This window comes from Parasteatoda tepidariorum, chromosome 6 (assembly GCF_982258835.1).
Source record: "Parasteatoda tepidariorum strain Cologne lab strain chromosome 6, Ptep-v5.0, whole genome shotgun sequence".
NCBI lineage: Eukaryota > Metazoa > Arthropoda > Arachnida > Araneae > Theridiidae > Parasteatoda > Parasteatoda tepidariorum.
This window is the reverse complement of record NC_141760.1, coordinates 114,712,902-114,726,691: the sequence shown is the minus strand read 5'-3', so window position 1 is coordinate 114,726,691 and position 13,790 is coordinate 114,712,902. Positions and strand designations below refer to the sequence as shown.

At 32.4% G+C, this 13,790-nt stretch overlaps 1 protein-coding gene across 1 annotated transcript in view; it reads right to left on the bottom strand.

The window, feature by feature from the left end:
• Nucleotides 1-13,790, bottom strand: part of LOC107456604 (cell adhesion molecule Dscam1) — a 62,911-nt gene that overhangs the window by 34,471 nt on the left and 14,650 nt on the right. Inside the window, exons 3-6 of the mRNA XM_016074513.4 lie at nucleotides 4,642-4,761; nucleotides 2,965-3,141; nucleotides 2,078-2,222; nucleotides 27-175 (exon numbers count right to left, since the gene is read on the bottom strand). Coding sequence (XP_015929999.2) covers nucleotides 27-175; nucleotides 2,078-2,222; nucleotides 2,965-3,141; nucleotides 4,642-4,761 — 591 coding nt within the window. The remainder of the gene's footprint in view (nucleotides 1-26; nucleotides 176-2,077; nucleotides 2,223-2,964; nucleotides 3,142-4,641; nucleotides 4,762-13,790) is intronic.

Here is a 13,790-nt window from a genome sequence, read left to right as displayed (position 1 = left end):
ATTAAAAGAAAAAGTTTTCTACTTACCGACGACATCGACGTTGATGATTCTGTAGCTTTCTCCGTAACTGTTTTTTGCCTTGCAGACATAAAGGCCGCTACTTCCTCTGTCCACGTGTAGAAGGACCAGAGATGTCGTCATACCCTTCTCAGTCGGAAACTCTTGAATCTGAACCCTAGAAGTAATTCCACGCATCAATACAATTCATCAAAATCGTTAATCGTTTAAACAAAAACCAAAATAAATTGACCACAGGTTTGACAATGACCAGTGCTTTTAATCAGTACGAAATTCAATCTCCTACAGGTAGGTACTTTATTTATGTCGCACTGCAAAATGGGCTATTGGCGACGGTGTGAGAAGCATCCCTGTTTATGATCCGAAGACATGCCATCGCAATTGCGATCCTCTGCAGAGGGGATGGCTCCCCTCGTTCGGTAGCCTGACGATCTGCACGTGAAGTCGAGCACTTTACGGTGGAACAGTTTAACGAGGACCGATACCGCATACCCTCGGTCCCTGCGCAGGCTGATCAAAGTGGTCACCCATCCGTCTACTGACCGCAGAAAGTGATGCTTGACTTTGGCGTTCAACTGGGAACCGCGTATTTGCGATCAATCCATTGCGGGACGGTATACCACCAAATAACATTCTCATTTAATAGTATTTTTTTTTTCAATTTTGAGTTTTAATAGTCAAAGGTAATTTTTTATTTTACACGGCTAGCATACACTGTAAACGTGCCTAAATGGTTAAGCATGAATGGATTATGCTATTTAGTAGTAAAGTGTGTCATTTTCCTACTTAAGTTTTTGCCGTATGATGCCTATTTTCCAAACAGATAATCTGAGCCGTGATGGCTAAGGGGATAGAGCCTTCCAATGAGCTGAACCGGGCTCGAATCCCAGCGACGGTTGGTGTACACGAATTCCGCATCCGGTTTGCACCCACCACAGTGCTGACGTAAAAATATCCTCAGTGGTAGACGGTTCATGGGCTAGAATCCCCTTTCCGTTAGGCTAATTGTGGGAGGTTTTCGTGGTTTACTTCTCCATGTAAAGAAAATGTGGGCAAGTTATTTTAAAAATTCCCTCCACGAAGGAAAAATTTCTCATAATACATGATCCAGGAGTTCCCTTGTCTTCTGGATTGGGTTCAAAAGGACAAGGCTAAGGAGTTGAGTATTAGTAGTCGTAAACTCAAAGGCTTTGGTCGGTTGTCTAACGACTTATAAATTATACTCATTTTATACAAAATTATACTCATTTTTATTTGACGTAATTATGAAATTTAAAAAAAGTGTTTATAAGAAAATTCTTAAAGTAAGATAGATACATGCACGATAGGTATAATTATAATGAACACCATAACTGTTGTGTCCTGCGCATAAGAAATAGTTTACTTATTAGGAACCATTTCCCCATATTATTATTTTATTTCGTAACACGCGTTTCGTTTATATAAAAGTTGTCATTTCATTAAGAATGTAATAACAATCGGATTTTAAACTTGGCGATGAGATTTTTGAAGAATTACACTATTTGGCCAAAAGTATCCGTACATCCAGTGGTATGACTTAGAGCGTCCTGAGATACATATTAATATTATGTTGGTCCCCCTTTTGCATCGATGACAGCCTGCACACGAAGACCTTTACACCAGTTTCTTTATAGGACTTCCATCACAGCTGTGCTTGCAGTGAGGATTTGGCTAACTTCGTATTATACATTTGTCCCAAAGGTGTTCTATGGGATATAAAACCTGAGAAGGCCTTTCTGTTCACCCATTTAGTCAAACTACGTCTGTGCAAGCCTCGATGAGTGAATGGAAGATAAATGGACCGAAATATTGCCTTAGAGTTGAGGGTGCAGCATTGTCCACATACACATCTCACAGTTCATGTTTCCAACCACTGGAAGTAACGAACCCAGGCCAAACCACGAGAAACACCCCCCGCACCATTATTCTTCCACCACCACAACAACCAGGGTGTCCGGATACTTTTGACCACATAGTGTATCACTTCGATATGTACTGAGATGTGAACAGTCATCTAAAGAAAAAAGTAAGTTCTCACTTGGGTTTTCTAGACTCCAGAGGCTTTCCATTCTTCTCCCACTGAATGTTAAGTGGAATGTCCCCTGTCATATTGCACTGAATAGTGACATCCTTGTTCTTTTCTACTACCAAAGAGCTTGGACCAGCGTCTACTCTGGGGGGAACTGAAAAGAAAAGATTTTCTTGTGAATTAATATTCCAGAAAACATGTTATCTTACGGCAACCGTGTCGGAATTTTATTTTTATTGTCACAAAAATGCTTGTACTCAAAACCTTTTTTCTATAAGGCAAAAATATTGCAGTTTCAAACCTTTCATCCTGAAAGGATTAAAAATTATTTTTTGAAGCTTTTTTAAAAAGTATAGTGACTCAGGTCCATAATGACTTTTCAGCTGACCTCACACTAGCGATAGGATTCAATTGCATTGTCCATTAAAATTTCATGACAAGGTGGATTTTATCTGAGCATACAAGACGGTGCGAAAAAGAAACCTTATAATGACCTAGATTTAAGAATATTATTACCTTGAGATTAGCTTTAATCAAGGATTTTTAAGCTCTTCAAAACCCTAATACAACTTGGATTGAAGATTTTTATATTGAAGGTTCCTTTTTAAGGTTTTGGGTTAGGGTAATGTGCGTAGAATAGAGAAGATAGTCACAGATCTCGTTTTAAGGTAAGAAGGTTTAACAAACCTTTTTAGGTTTACATAAAAAGGTTTTTGTTGAGCAAAAATAAATCTTATTTTGCTTGCTGGGTTAGTAAAAAATCAAGTAATAATTACACACATTAGAAAGTTATTAAAGGGAGAAAAATGGTTGAAAACTTCATTCTTCGTTTGATGTTTAATGAAGAGATTTATTCTAAAAAGGGATAGAATAAAAAAAAATAAGTAGTCACGTACCTTGTACTTCCACCCTAATAGATTTCCTTAGTTGATCTCCGATGCCATTGGACACATGGCACTCGTAAAAACCTTCGTCTGCTTTTTTAGCTTCCGGTATTTTCAGACTATGGCCATCGTCTGAGATTCTCACGTGACCATTCGAATGAATCACATCGAAATTCATGGCTGAAAAATCTGGAAAAAAAAAGAAAGAAATGTGTTTGCATTTATTTTGTAAAGTAGTGTTTTCAATAGAAGAATAGAAAACTTGTGATACGGACGTGAATTCTGAGAGGAAATGAATTTTAGAATACGCATGCCCAAGCATCTAGACCATTTTTTTAAACCCCGTCGCATGAAAATATTCGGAAGCTATTTCACAAATCATCTGCCTTATCGAAAGTAACCTATCACGAAAACCTCCCCCCTTTTTCTAACATATCTCGAATTCCATCGGTAATTTAAAATTTAAAATCTTGAGTTATCACGCGATAAAAATTATTGGCAACGAAACCGGCAAGTCAACCCAATCGTATCCAACAAAAATTGGCTGAAAATTCTCATGTGAAACCCTTGTTAAAACTTTTGATGGTTTTCTATTGATGGACCTACATACTTTTGGTAATAACTCCGTCATGAACCATTCTATTTTTGATTGTAATCAACATTAGAAACCATCATCCCAATATAAGAATTCGGAATGATGCATGATGGTCCACCATGATAGCAACTTGTTTTGTTAGTTTGCTCACTTTAAACCATCAGAAATTTCTGTAATAGTTTCTTAGAAATCAAATGTTGTAACGATCATGAGCTACCATCTCCCCAATGTAAGAATTCGGACTGATTTATGATGGTCCAACATAAGAAAAAACAAATTGTTTTGATGGTATATTCCTGAGAGCCAGCAAGAATCATTATAAAACCATCGTGGAAATGTATAGTTTGAACGATCATGGACCATCTCGGATCATCATGAATTGTAGGTCAAGGAAAATCAAACTTATCTTGATGGTTAACCATCATAGTATTAAAGCATCATCTTCCATTCATGGAATGATGGAAGTTTGTTGGCATATCAAAAACCGTTGGAAAATGTTGGATGACGGTGACCATCAAATGATACCGGACCATCATGAATCGCACTGTATCCTACATAAACCATCAAAATGTTTTGATGGAACCATCAAGAATTTTGACTCGGTTATAGAAGTCACAGTTGCCCGAAATACCAGCTACTATTAATAGAAAAATCGCCTATAATAAAGAGCAACTCTCACTTGAACCAATCAGATCCTTTGCTTTTTATGACGTTTCAGTTCTATGTGATGACGTTCACAAATGTAAATAAATTAGCCGATGAAGAGGATCATCGGATGAAAATTTGAGTTCATTAAATGAATTAAGTTTTCCAAGGTTTTAGATTAGGGTAATGTGTGTAGAATAGTGTCACAGATCTCGCTTTAAGATTAGAAGGTTCACACATAAACCGCATGACAAACTTTTTTAGGTTTACATTAAAAGCTTTTCACTGGGTTAAAATAAACCTTATTTTGCTATCTGGGTTATTTCGATGCTTTGAACAATTTCTGTATGGTTTACTGTCAGGTTAACTAACAAACTAGGTTTGCTCTCTTCTTGCATTTAAAAGTACCAATTGACTTCTTGAAATGCTAATTGAAAGAAAACACGTACCTGTATTCTTCCTCCATGTGATAGTCGGTTTTGGAGATGCTTTTGCTTCACAGAAGAGGGTGATCTTGCTGCCAGCCAGAACGGAAACATCCATGGGGGGCCTCACCCAATTTGGGGGAACTGAAAAACACATTTCATGCAGTCAAGCAACAAAGAAGAACTGTTATTACAATCATATAATATTCAACCAATCTTTAACTCTTTTAGAAGTATGGTCTTCCTTTTATCGTGCTTGACAAGAAATAAAAAGGGCGCGAAGTTGTAAAATAAAAAGGTTTCGAAAACAAAATACACTTATATTAGTTTTGCTAATAAGGAAATATATATGATGGCACTCTATTAGCAAACTTGAAAAATATTACAGTGATAGGTCCATATAAAAGCTGATGGACTGTTTATCGCTACTTCGTTGAATCTGTTGATAAAAATGGAAGAAATATTCTTTTTGAAAACTTTAATGATCTGTCAGAAATAAGGTCCTGCATTAGTACGAAGACATTCACGCGAGCAGCACGATGACCAGCTAAACAAGCAGTTAAATTTCTCATTTTACCCATTGGCAAAATGCGTCGTGTTTTGGGTTTCATGGCGTGCGCATTTTATTTGGACGTTATCGCACTTTTCAACAAAGTTCAAGAGTAATAGTAAAAGGTGCGCATGCGTCGCGTCGGTATGGCGGCCGCTGCTGTTTGATAATTTTTTTAGAATTCTTTTTTTATTTTTACCAGCAGTCATATTTAATGTATTTGCATAATAATAATTTAAAGTATTTTTATATTCTTTTATTATTGACTTATAATGACTGTCCTGACGGTAATTTTAATATAAAATCTATAATTATAGATAGTTATATATATATAATCTATTTCAGTTATAGGCATTGTTCTCCTTTATTTTCTAAAAAATATTAAATACTGCATTTGAGGGAGTCATTTGGTGGACACTTTAATGGTTTTTTTATATTTTTTTGGTTCACAAGAGAACTTTGGTATTAATTTCAAGTCATTGGATAGGTGACTAAATTTCTAAAAATACATACATATGCTAAGATACATAGATCAGGCATCTTGAAATTTTTTTTAAATTTGTCCCTGTCACCCTAGATTATGAACGCAGACGTCGCTAAAATCAATAGTGATGCAAATTTGATATGAGGAGGGTGGGAAAAATTCGTTTTGACAAGTATGCAGTTGTCTATTTCATTTTTAGGCATTGTTCTCTGCTTAATTAATATTAAATGCTTAATTAATATTATTCTGCTTAATTAATATTAAATGCTGCATTTGAGGGGGTCATTTGGCAGACACTTTAAAGATTTTTTACATTTTTTTGGTTCACAAGAGAACTTTGGTAATAATTTCAAGTGTGTGCTTGTAGAATATATTAATTTTCACTTAAATGCAAACTTTTTATATCAAATTGAAGGTAATTTAATGTTGAATTTAATAATAAATACAGTATTACAATATCTATATTGCAAAAAAAGTTATGCAACTAATAGTAAGATCCATCTTATATTCGCATTTTTTTAAAGTGATACTCACGCAATCAATACTTAGTAGGATAACCCTTATTTTTTAAGGCAGCTTCACAGCGTCTTTTCATCGAGTGAACGAGTGTTTGGAGTTTATCTTTCGTAATCACATGGTGCCAAGAATCAATTATGGCTTCAATAAGTTGTCTTTTTTTGGACGGACGTTTTTTTCGTACAAGAATTTTCAAACGTCGCCGTAAATTTTTAATTGGATGTAGGTCAGGGCTGTTTCCTGGCCATGGTAATATATCTAGGCCTTTATTTTGAAGCCATGCTTTGCATACTTTTGCTGTGTGGCATGGAGCTGAATCCTGCTGAAAAATAAATGGTGCGTTGTTGGGGAAGAGATCCCTGATGGACGGTATCAATTTTGGTTTCAGGACAGTTTTGATGTATTTTTGGCATTCAGGATGCCATCAATCACTTGAATTCGGCCCACACCATCTGCAGACATACATGCCCAAATCTTTGTTGGGTTTTTTGTAGTTGCTTCAATGCAATCAGTATGAAGTGCTTCACCTGCTCTACGTCTCACGTATTTTCTACCATCACTACCAAAGAGCTATATTTTACTCTCATCGCTCCAGATTACATGCTTACGTTGATTTTCTGACCATTTAATGTGTTCTTTTGGTCACTTAACTCGTTTTTCGCGTTGTTTTTTTTATTTAAATATGGTTGTTTCGTTGGAATTCTAGCTTGTAGTCCAATCCTGATAACCATCTTCGTATTGTTCTTGAACTTACTGCGATACCCGCTGCATTCATTTCACATCTAATGGCATCCGATGAAATTTTTCTATCTTAAAGGCATAGCTGTTTAATTTTTCTATCGGCAGTAGCACTTGTGCATATTTTTCGGCCTGATTTAGCTTTATTTTCCACTGATTTCGTTTTTTCATAACGTAAACAGAACTTCCGGACACCAAAACAAGTCACTAAACCACCAACTTGTCTTGCAATTTTAGCATAAGAGAGGCCATTTTCTCTCAATATGACAATTCGGCTTCTTTTTGCAGATGTCCAATTAGTTCTTCTTGTTGATGACATTGTTTAAAATTAGTTTAATTAAAAAAAAGGACTTTAAATATTCAAAAACAGTAATACTCTATTTAATTGTACTAGTATGCATCATTCCGCAAAATATTTCCACAATAATAACTCTTTTAACATCCAAATAACCTAAACTATAGTTACAGACATTTGATTGGTCCTAAGAACAGTGTGTGTGATTAGCTAGTACGCTTTTATTACAAAGCACGTCCTTATTCAAAACGATTTGTGCTTGTTTGTTCTACTAAAATAAGCATAACTTTTCTTGTAATACACATATTTTAATTCTGTTTTTGTTATTAAATTCTTTATTAAATTACCTTCAATTTGATATTACCTTCGACTTGATATATTCTACAAGCACACAAAGTTGAAAAACATGAAACTTTCAAAAAATGTCCACACTTTTGGCTACCACTATATATATATATATATATATATATATATATATATATATATATATATATATATATATATATATATATATATATATATATATATATATATATATATATATATATATATATATATATATATATTCTAAACGTTTAAATAGGCCAGGATAGACTGGTTGGTAGGGAGCTGGACTAACGTTTATGAGATGGGAGTTCAAATCCAGCCGGCCGAAGTGAATAAAATAGTGACTGGTGCACGCTAAATCTGTCAGTCACAAAGTCTTCCATGCCCCCATAACAAATCAGAACCTCTGGGGGTACTGAATTGGAGATGGATCGTTCTCTGGTTCAAGTCAAAATTGCGATATGTGGATGAATGAATGGATATATGAATCAGTCTGCCCTGTAAACGGGTGTGACGTATGGGTGTGGAAGAGCTCGACTTCTTAGCCATAAAATGGCACCACCTCAAAACAAGAACAATCGCACCCCCTCTGCCTTAATGGCTGACGACAACAACAACAAATGTTTAAATTACAAAAAAATGAATAATAAGAACATTTTTATACCTACATCCTACTCTTACCGTACAATAGTTCGTCAATCAAACAATATATATAATTTTGGAGGGGGTTTTGTCCCCAAAACTACACCACTGCTTCAAACAATGCTACATCGTGCGCTAATGCGGAACAACTGAGAAATTATTGTAAGTTATGGTTCTAAAAAGTTATGGTTTCCAGTGGAATTACATTTTGCATATTGTAAGATATATCATTTTGATGGAATGAATAATTTAAGAATCAACGGCTCAGAAATTTTTAAATGCAACTCTCTTCTAAAATGACGTAAATATATTCATCGAAAAATCTATAAAAATTGTAAAGATAAAAAAATTCGTTATAGGGGGACCTTATTAAATGTAGAATACTTTAATGTTATTGAACGTTCTGATCCATTGTTGTTTCTAATGCCACTTGCCACACGGACAAGCCTGCTTGGTGAAACCGAGCAAATTTAAGGCAGAATGTGTGTTTCTTGTTTTTTCAGTGGCGCTATCCTATGGCCAAGAATTCGTCTTCAGTCTCACACACACACGTCACAGCCCGTTTTATAGGGCAGACCCAGTCATACATCCATTCATTCATTCATCCACAGATCGTAATTTTTGACCTGAATCAGAGAACGATCGAGCTCCATTCCAGTACCCCCAGATGTATTGATTTGTTATGGGAACAGCTTTGATCCATAATAGGAAGAAATTCGTTGTAGCGGGACTCTAATATTGCTTTAGTTAGTTAATAATTAATGATGCAATCTCTATTTTCACCAATGTAGCTGCTAAAAAAATTAAGATGTTTTGTTTACATTCTCAGACTGACTTTGGTTGCCAACTCAGTCTTTTCTTTTCTTTCTTTTTTTTAAAGTTTCCGGTAAGGACAATAAAATAGGTTCAGAGAGACTAATTGCATCGTGAGGATGATTTGAAAAAATTAGAGGACATTCTAGATTGTGACCTGTCGTGCGTAACAAACACGTCCATGAATTGAATTCTTTTAGGAAAACGGCTGATGTTTATTTGGCAGCGATGTTATCTAGTCTATACTTAACAAATTGTTCTATGAAGATACCTGGATTCCAAAATAATATGACGACGGACAACGTTTATTTCATACAGACAGTGTAAAAGAGAATAAAATATAACAAAAAATGGGAGAAAGAATAAATCATTGGCACAGCGCCATCTATGGACATTAAAATTATAATGCTTTTTATTATTACGAATAAAGTTTAAATTAAAGTGTTTATATATGTATATATACTTTTTATAATTTTTCCACGCTTTTACGGAGGGAACTTCTTTGTCTCTGACAATCTTAAAATGTTAAAGTTACTAGGAAATTTAATGACTATTAAAATTATTAATTAACAAAATAAAGTTAAATATTGACTTAGAAAAGAAAATAACAGCTTACAATTAAAATAAGCTATGCAATTAATAGTTTTAAAAATAAATTACAAAGGATAACTGGTGAACGAAAAACAAGCTAACAATTAATAGTTAGCAGAAAAACAAAAAACAAAAGCAAGTTAAGAAGGAATTTAAAGAAAACAAAGTGTAAAAACTAACAATTAAAAACTATAAAAAAACGAGCTAACAATTAATAATTAGCGTAAATAAATAAATAACTATTAACTTGTAATGAATCTCTAAATAAATGCACTGTTGTTTTTATAGTACATATTATTTTATTTCACATTCAAATTTATTATCATAAACTATTTTACACGGCATATTATAGGTTAAATAAGCAACTTTTAAACTTATTTTTTTCTTTGTGTGCTGTCAAATTTCGAAATCGTTAAGAGTGTGCCGCGACAAAAAAAGAAGCGTTTGAATCACTGATTAAGAATAGAAACAACTGATTTAAAATAGAAACAACTGAATAAGAATAGAGATAACTAATTAAGTATAGAAATAACTGATTAAGAATAGAAATAACTGAATAAGAATATACATAACTAATTAGTAGAGCCCGGATTTTGATGACCTAAAAAATCTCAATTAATGCCCTTAAAAAGTGCAAAAAATGCCTTTAAAATGCGAAAATTGCGCTAAAAATGTCTTATGACATGACTTAAATAGAAGTAAAAATATTGAACTAAAACAATGTTTTACTCTTTAAAATTATTATGAGTCGTTTCAAAAAATATAAAGCAATGCAATACTTGTTCTACGTTCATTAAAGTTTGACAAATATGTTTTACATCCAAAAATAACAAAAAAAAAGGAAAATATATTGACTCCAAAACATTTTCATTTTGTATAGAAACTTAAATGAATATAACAACTTCCATCTCATAATCTTACTAAATATCAGAATTACAGTGGATTATAAAATTTTTTTTTAATATTTTGAAATATAAACGAGCGTCTCTTGTCTGAAAGCAAATTTTTATACCAGGAGAAGCTTCTTTCAACGTCTACTGATGTTATTGGTGCGTACTTGAAAAGGACGGTCACACTTACTGACAATTCTTCTTCAATTTGAAAAGATGTTGCTTCACCTGTTAATATCCTAGAAATTTTCTTCATTGTTTGAAAGCCAGTGTAATAATAAAAAATTATAAAAAATAATAAAAATTAGAAAAATTTAACAAAAAATTTAAAAAATGCTTCAAAATGCAAAATACGCCCCAAACTTTTAAAGAAAATGCCCTATGAATCTCAAAAAATGCTCTAAAGGACAAAAAATGTCCAAAAATGCAAAAAATGAAAAAAAATGCAAATGTCATCAAAATCCGGGCCTTACTAATTAGGAATAGAAATAACTGAAAAAGAATAGAAATAACTTATTAAAAATAGAAGTAACTGATTAAGAATAAAAAAAAAATGGAGATATACTATAATGCAGCGGTTCCCAAAAGGTGTTCCGCGGGTTCCCTGGAAGCGTCACAAGGGTTCCGAGTTCTAGAACTTTTTTTTAATCCGTAATGCTTGTGTATATCTAACCAATAATCCATTATTTAGTCAATATTTAGATTGTTTACACGGATTTAATTGTGTGAAATATCAATGAAAAAAAGTTTTAAATTCTGACTTTCCATCAAGAAATTCAGATCCTGATGCTGTCAAGTCGGAACAGTGATAAGATGATGGCTAAAATCAATTTCAAATTGTTGATTCGAATCATGGAAACAATTCACTGATTCGAGTAGATGCCCCAGTGACCAACTAAAACAAACTTCTTTTTATTCGCTGCCTAATTGATTTTTAGAAAAATAATTCTTATTTTTTCTTTTTGATTTATAATGATAAAACTGATGTTTGCATAAAACACACCATCTTATGAGAGGCCTCTTTCAGGATTCCTTCACAGGAAATGGAATCCGGTTATTAACGATATTGAGAATTCTTAAACGCCACACGCAAACCTCATTTCTTTGATCACAGAAGGTTAAATCAGGAATATTTCTTTTACTGCATCAGTGGCGTACGATAACTCGGGTGCGCCCCCTCCCCTGCAAGATTTATAAATCTTAAATTCAACGCAATTTTTTTTGAAATTCAGTTTCTCCAAATATCGGGTATTTATGATCATTCATTTTATTTTAATTTATGTACATTAATTTAAATTATTTTAATATTAATTAATAAGGAATTAATAATTGCTATGGAAAGGCGGATTTTTTTCCCTTTCTTTTTACTTTTTTCCTTATAAACGTCGTTGAATAGCCGACCCAATTTTTTGGGTTCGCGACTACTAATGTTCAACACCCCTGTCATTTTGAACATGATCCAGAAATCGAGAGAACTCCTGGATCAAGTATTGGCAGAAATTTGCTTTCGTGGAGGACTTTTTGATGGAACTAAACCGCCTTTGCGTTACACGGGGAGGAAAACCACGAAAACCTACCACGATGAGTCTGATGGCAACGGGACTCTAATCCATAATACATCTACCACTAAGGATATTTTACGTCAGTACTGTGGTCGGTGCAATCGGAATGCGGAATTCGCATCGATCAGCCATCGCTGGTATTTGAACTCGGTTCACCTCATTGGAAGGCCCATCAAGGCGAAAGGCATAATTTAGAAAAGAGCATTGAATACCGACATTGAAATATAAATTGATGTTAATAATACAAGAAAATAGCTCACTATCTTACAATAATTATATTCACAGTTTAGTTAAGGGTTATTTTTATTTGGAAACTGAATTTTTTTTTAAAAATATGTTATAAAAAAGAAAAATATTTTTATTGTGATTCATAAGTGCACAATCTCGTTAAATATAAAGGATTGCGTGCCTAAGTATTTAAACATGTTGATTTAGACATGTGTTCAGTATTCAGGCATGCTAAATCATACAGCTTATTAATAAAATTGCCTGAAATTTAATTCTTTTAAATAATAATAATTCTTCTTTTCTCAATTATTTTAATTAATTCTTTTTTATCAGTCGAATTAATAATATAATTACATAAAATTAAATTATTTTAAATATTGAAATACATTCAAAACTGAAGAATACCTAAAAGATACTTTTTATAATTGAAATATCTTTCCTTTTTTTCCAAAAAATAGTCTGCAATTACATCAAAGTTTTTAACAGTTCTTTTTATCTGTCAACTTAGTTACATATTTACATGAAATAAGTTCTTTAAAATAAATATAATTCTTTGTTTTATTAATTCTTTTAATTCATTATTTTTGATCAGTCAACTTAATAATACAATTATATAAAATTAAATTCGTTTAAATATCAAAATACATTCCTAACTGAAGAGTAGCAAAATAATACTTTAATAAAAATATTTCCTTTTCATCAAAAAGTAGTCTGTAATTATGATAGTTTTAAGGCAAACATCAAAGTTTTTAACATTTTTTTTTTATCAGCCAAATTCTTTTAATTAATTATAATTCTTTGTTTTGTAGATTCATTGAATTAATTCTTTTTTATCAGTCAACTTCAGGATATTAAATAGAGCATAAAATTAAATTCTTTTAAGCATTAAAATTCATTCAAAGAAGCATTAAAAGCATTAAAATTCATTCATAAAATTCATTCAGAATAAGATTCAAAATTCAGTTGGGATTCAGTTCAATATATTTTTAGTTTTATAACATTTATGTTTAGTGAATCATCAGATTAAAGAGATTTTATAGATCGTAAAGCTTTTTAAGCCCTTTTTAAAGATTCAAAAAATTAGAAACAAAGTTCAATTACAATAAACAGTTTAAAAACATATTTTCGAATTACGGGTTTTGTAATAAAATTGTGTTAAAAATATCGATGTTTTTTTTTAAAAAATAAATTTATTAATTGATAAAAAATTGTGATTAATTGAATTGTGCTGCTTTTGAAAAAGAGCTTAAAGGTAGTTTATTTTCGATTTTCGGTTTTTAAATGCCCTTAAAGGTATTTTTTTCCTTGGGTGTCTTTCAAAAGCTCTTTAAGTTCCCTTTTCCAAAATGAGAATTTTTTCTTATAATTTCGGTTTTTGTCACGAATTTTGACAAAAGCGTTGTTTTCACACTATTTTATTCAATGTTTTTACAATTCATTCAACCACAATATTACTACTACTACTATAAACAATATTATATATATATATATATATATATATATATATATATATATATATATATATATATATATATAT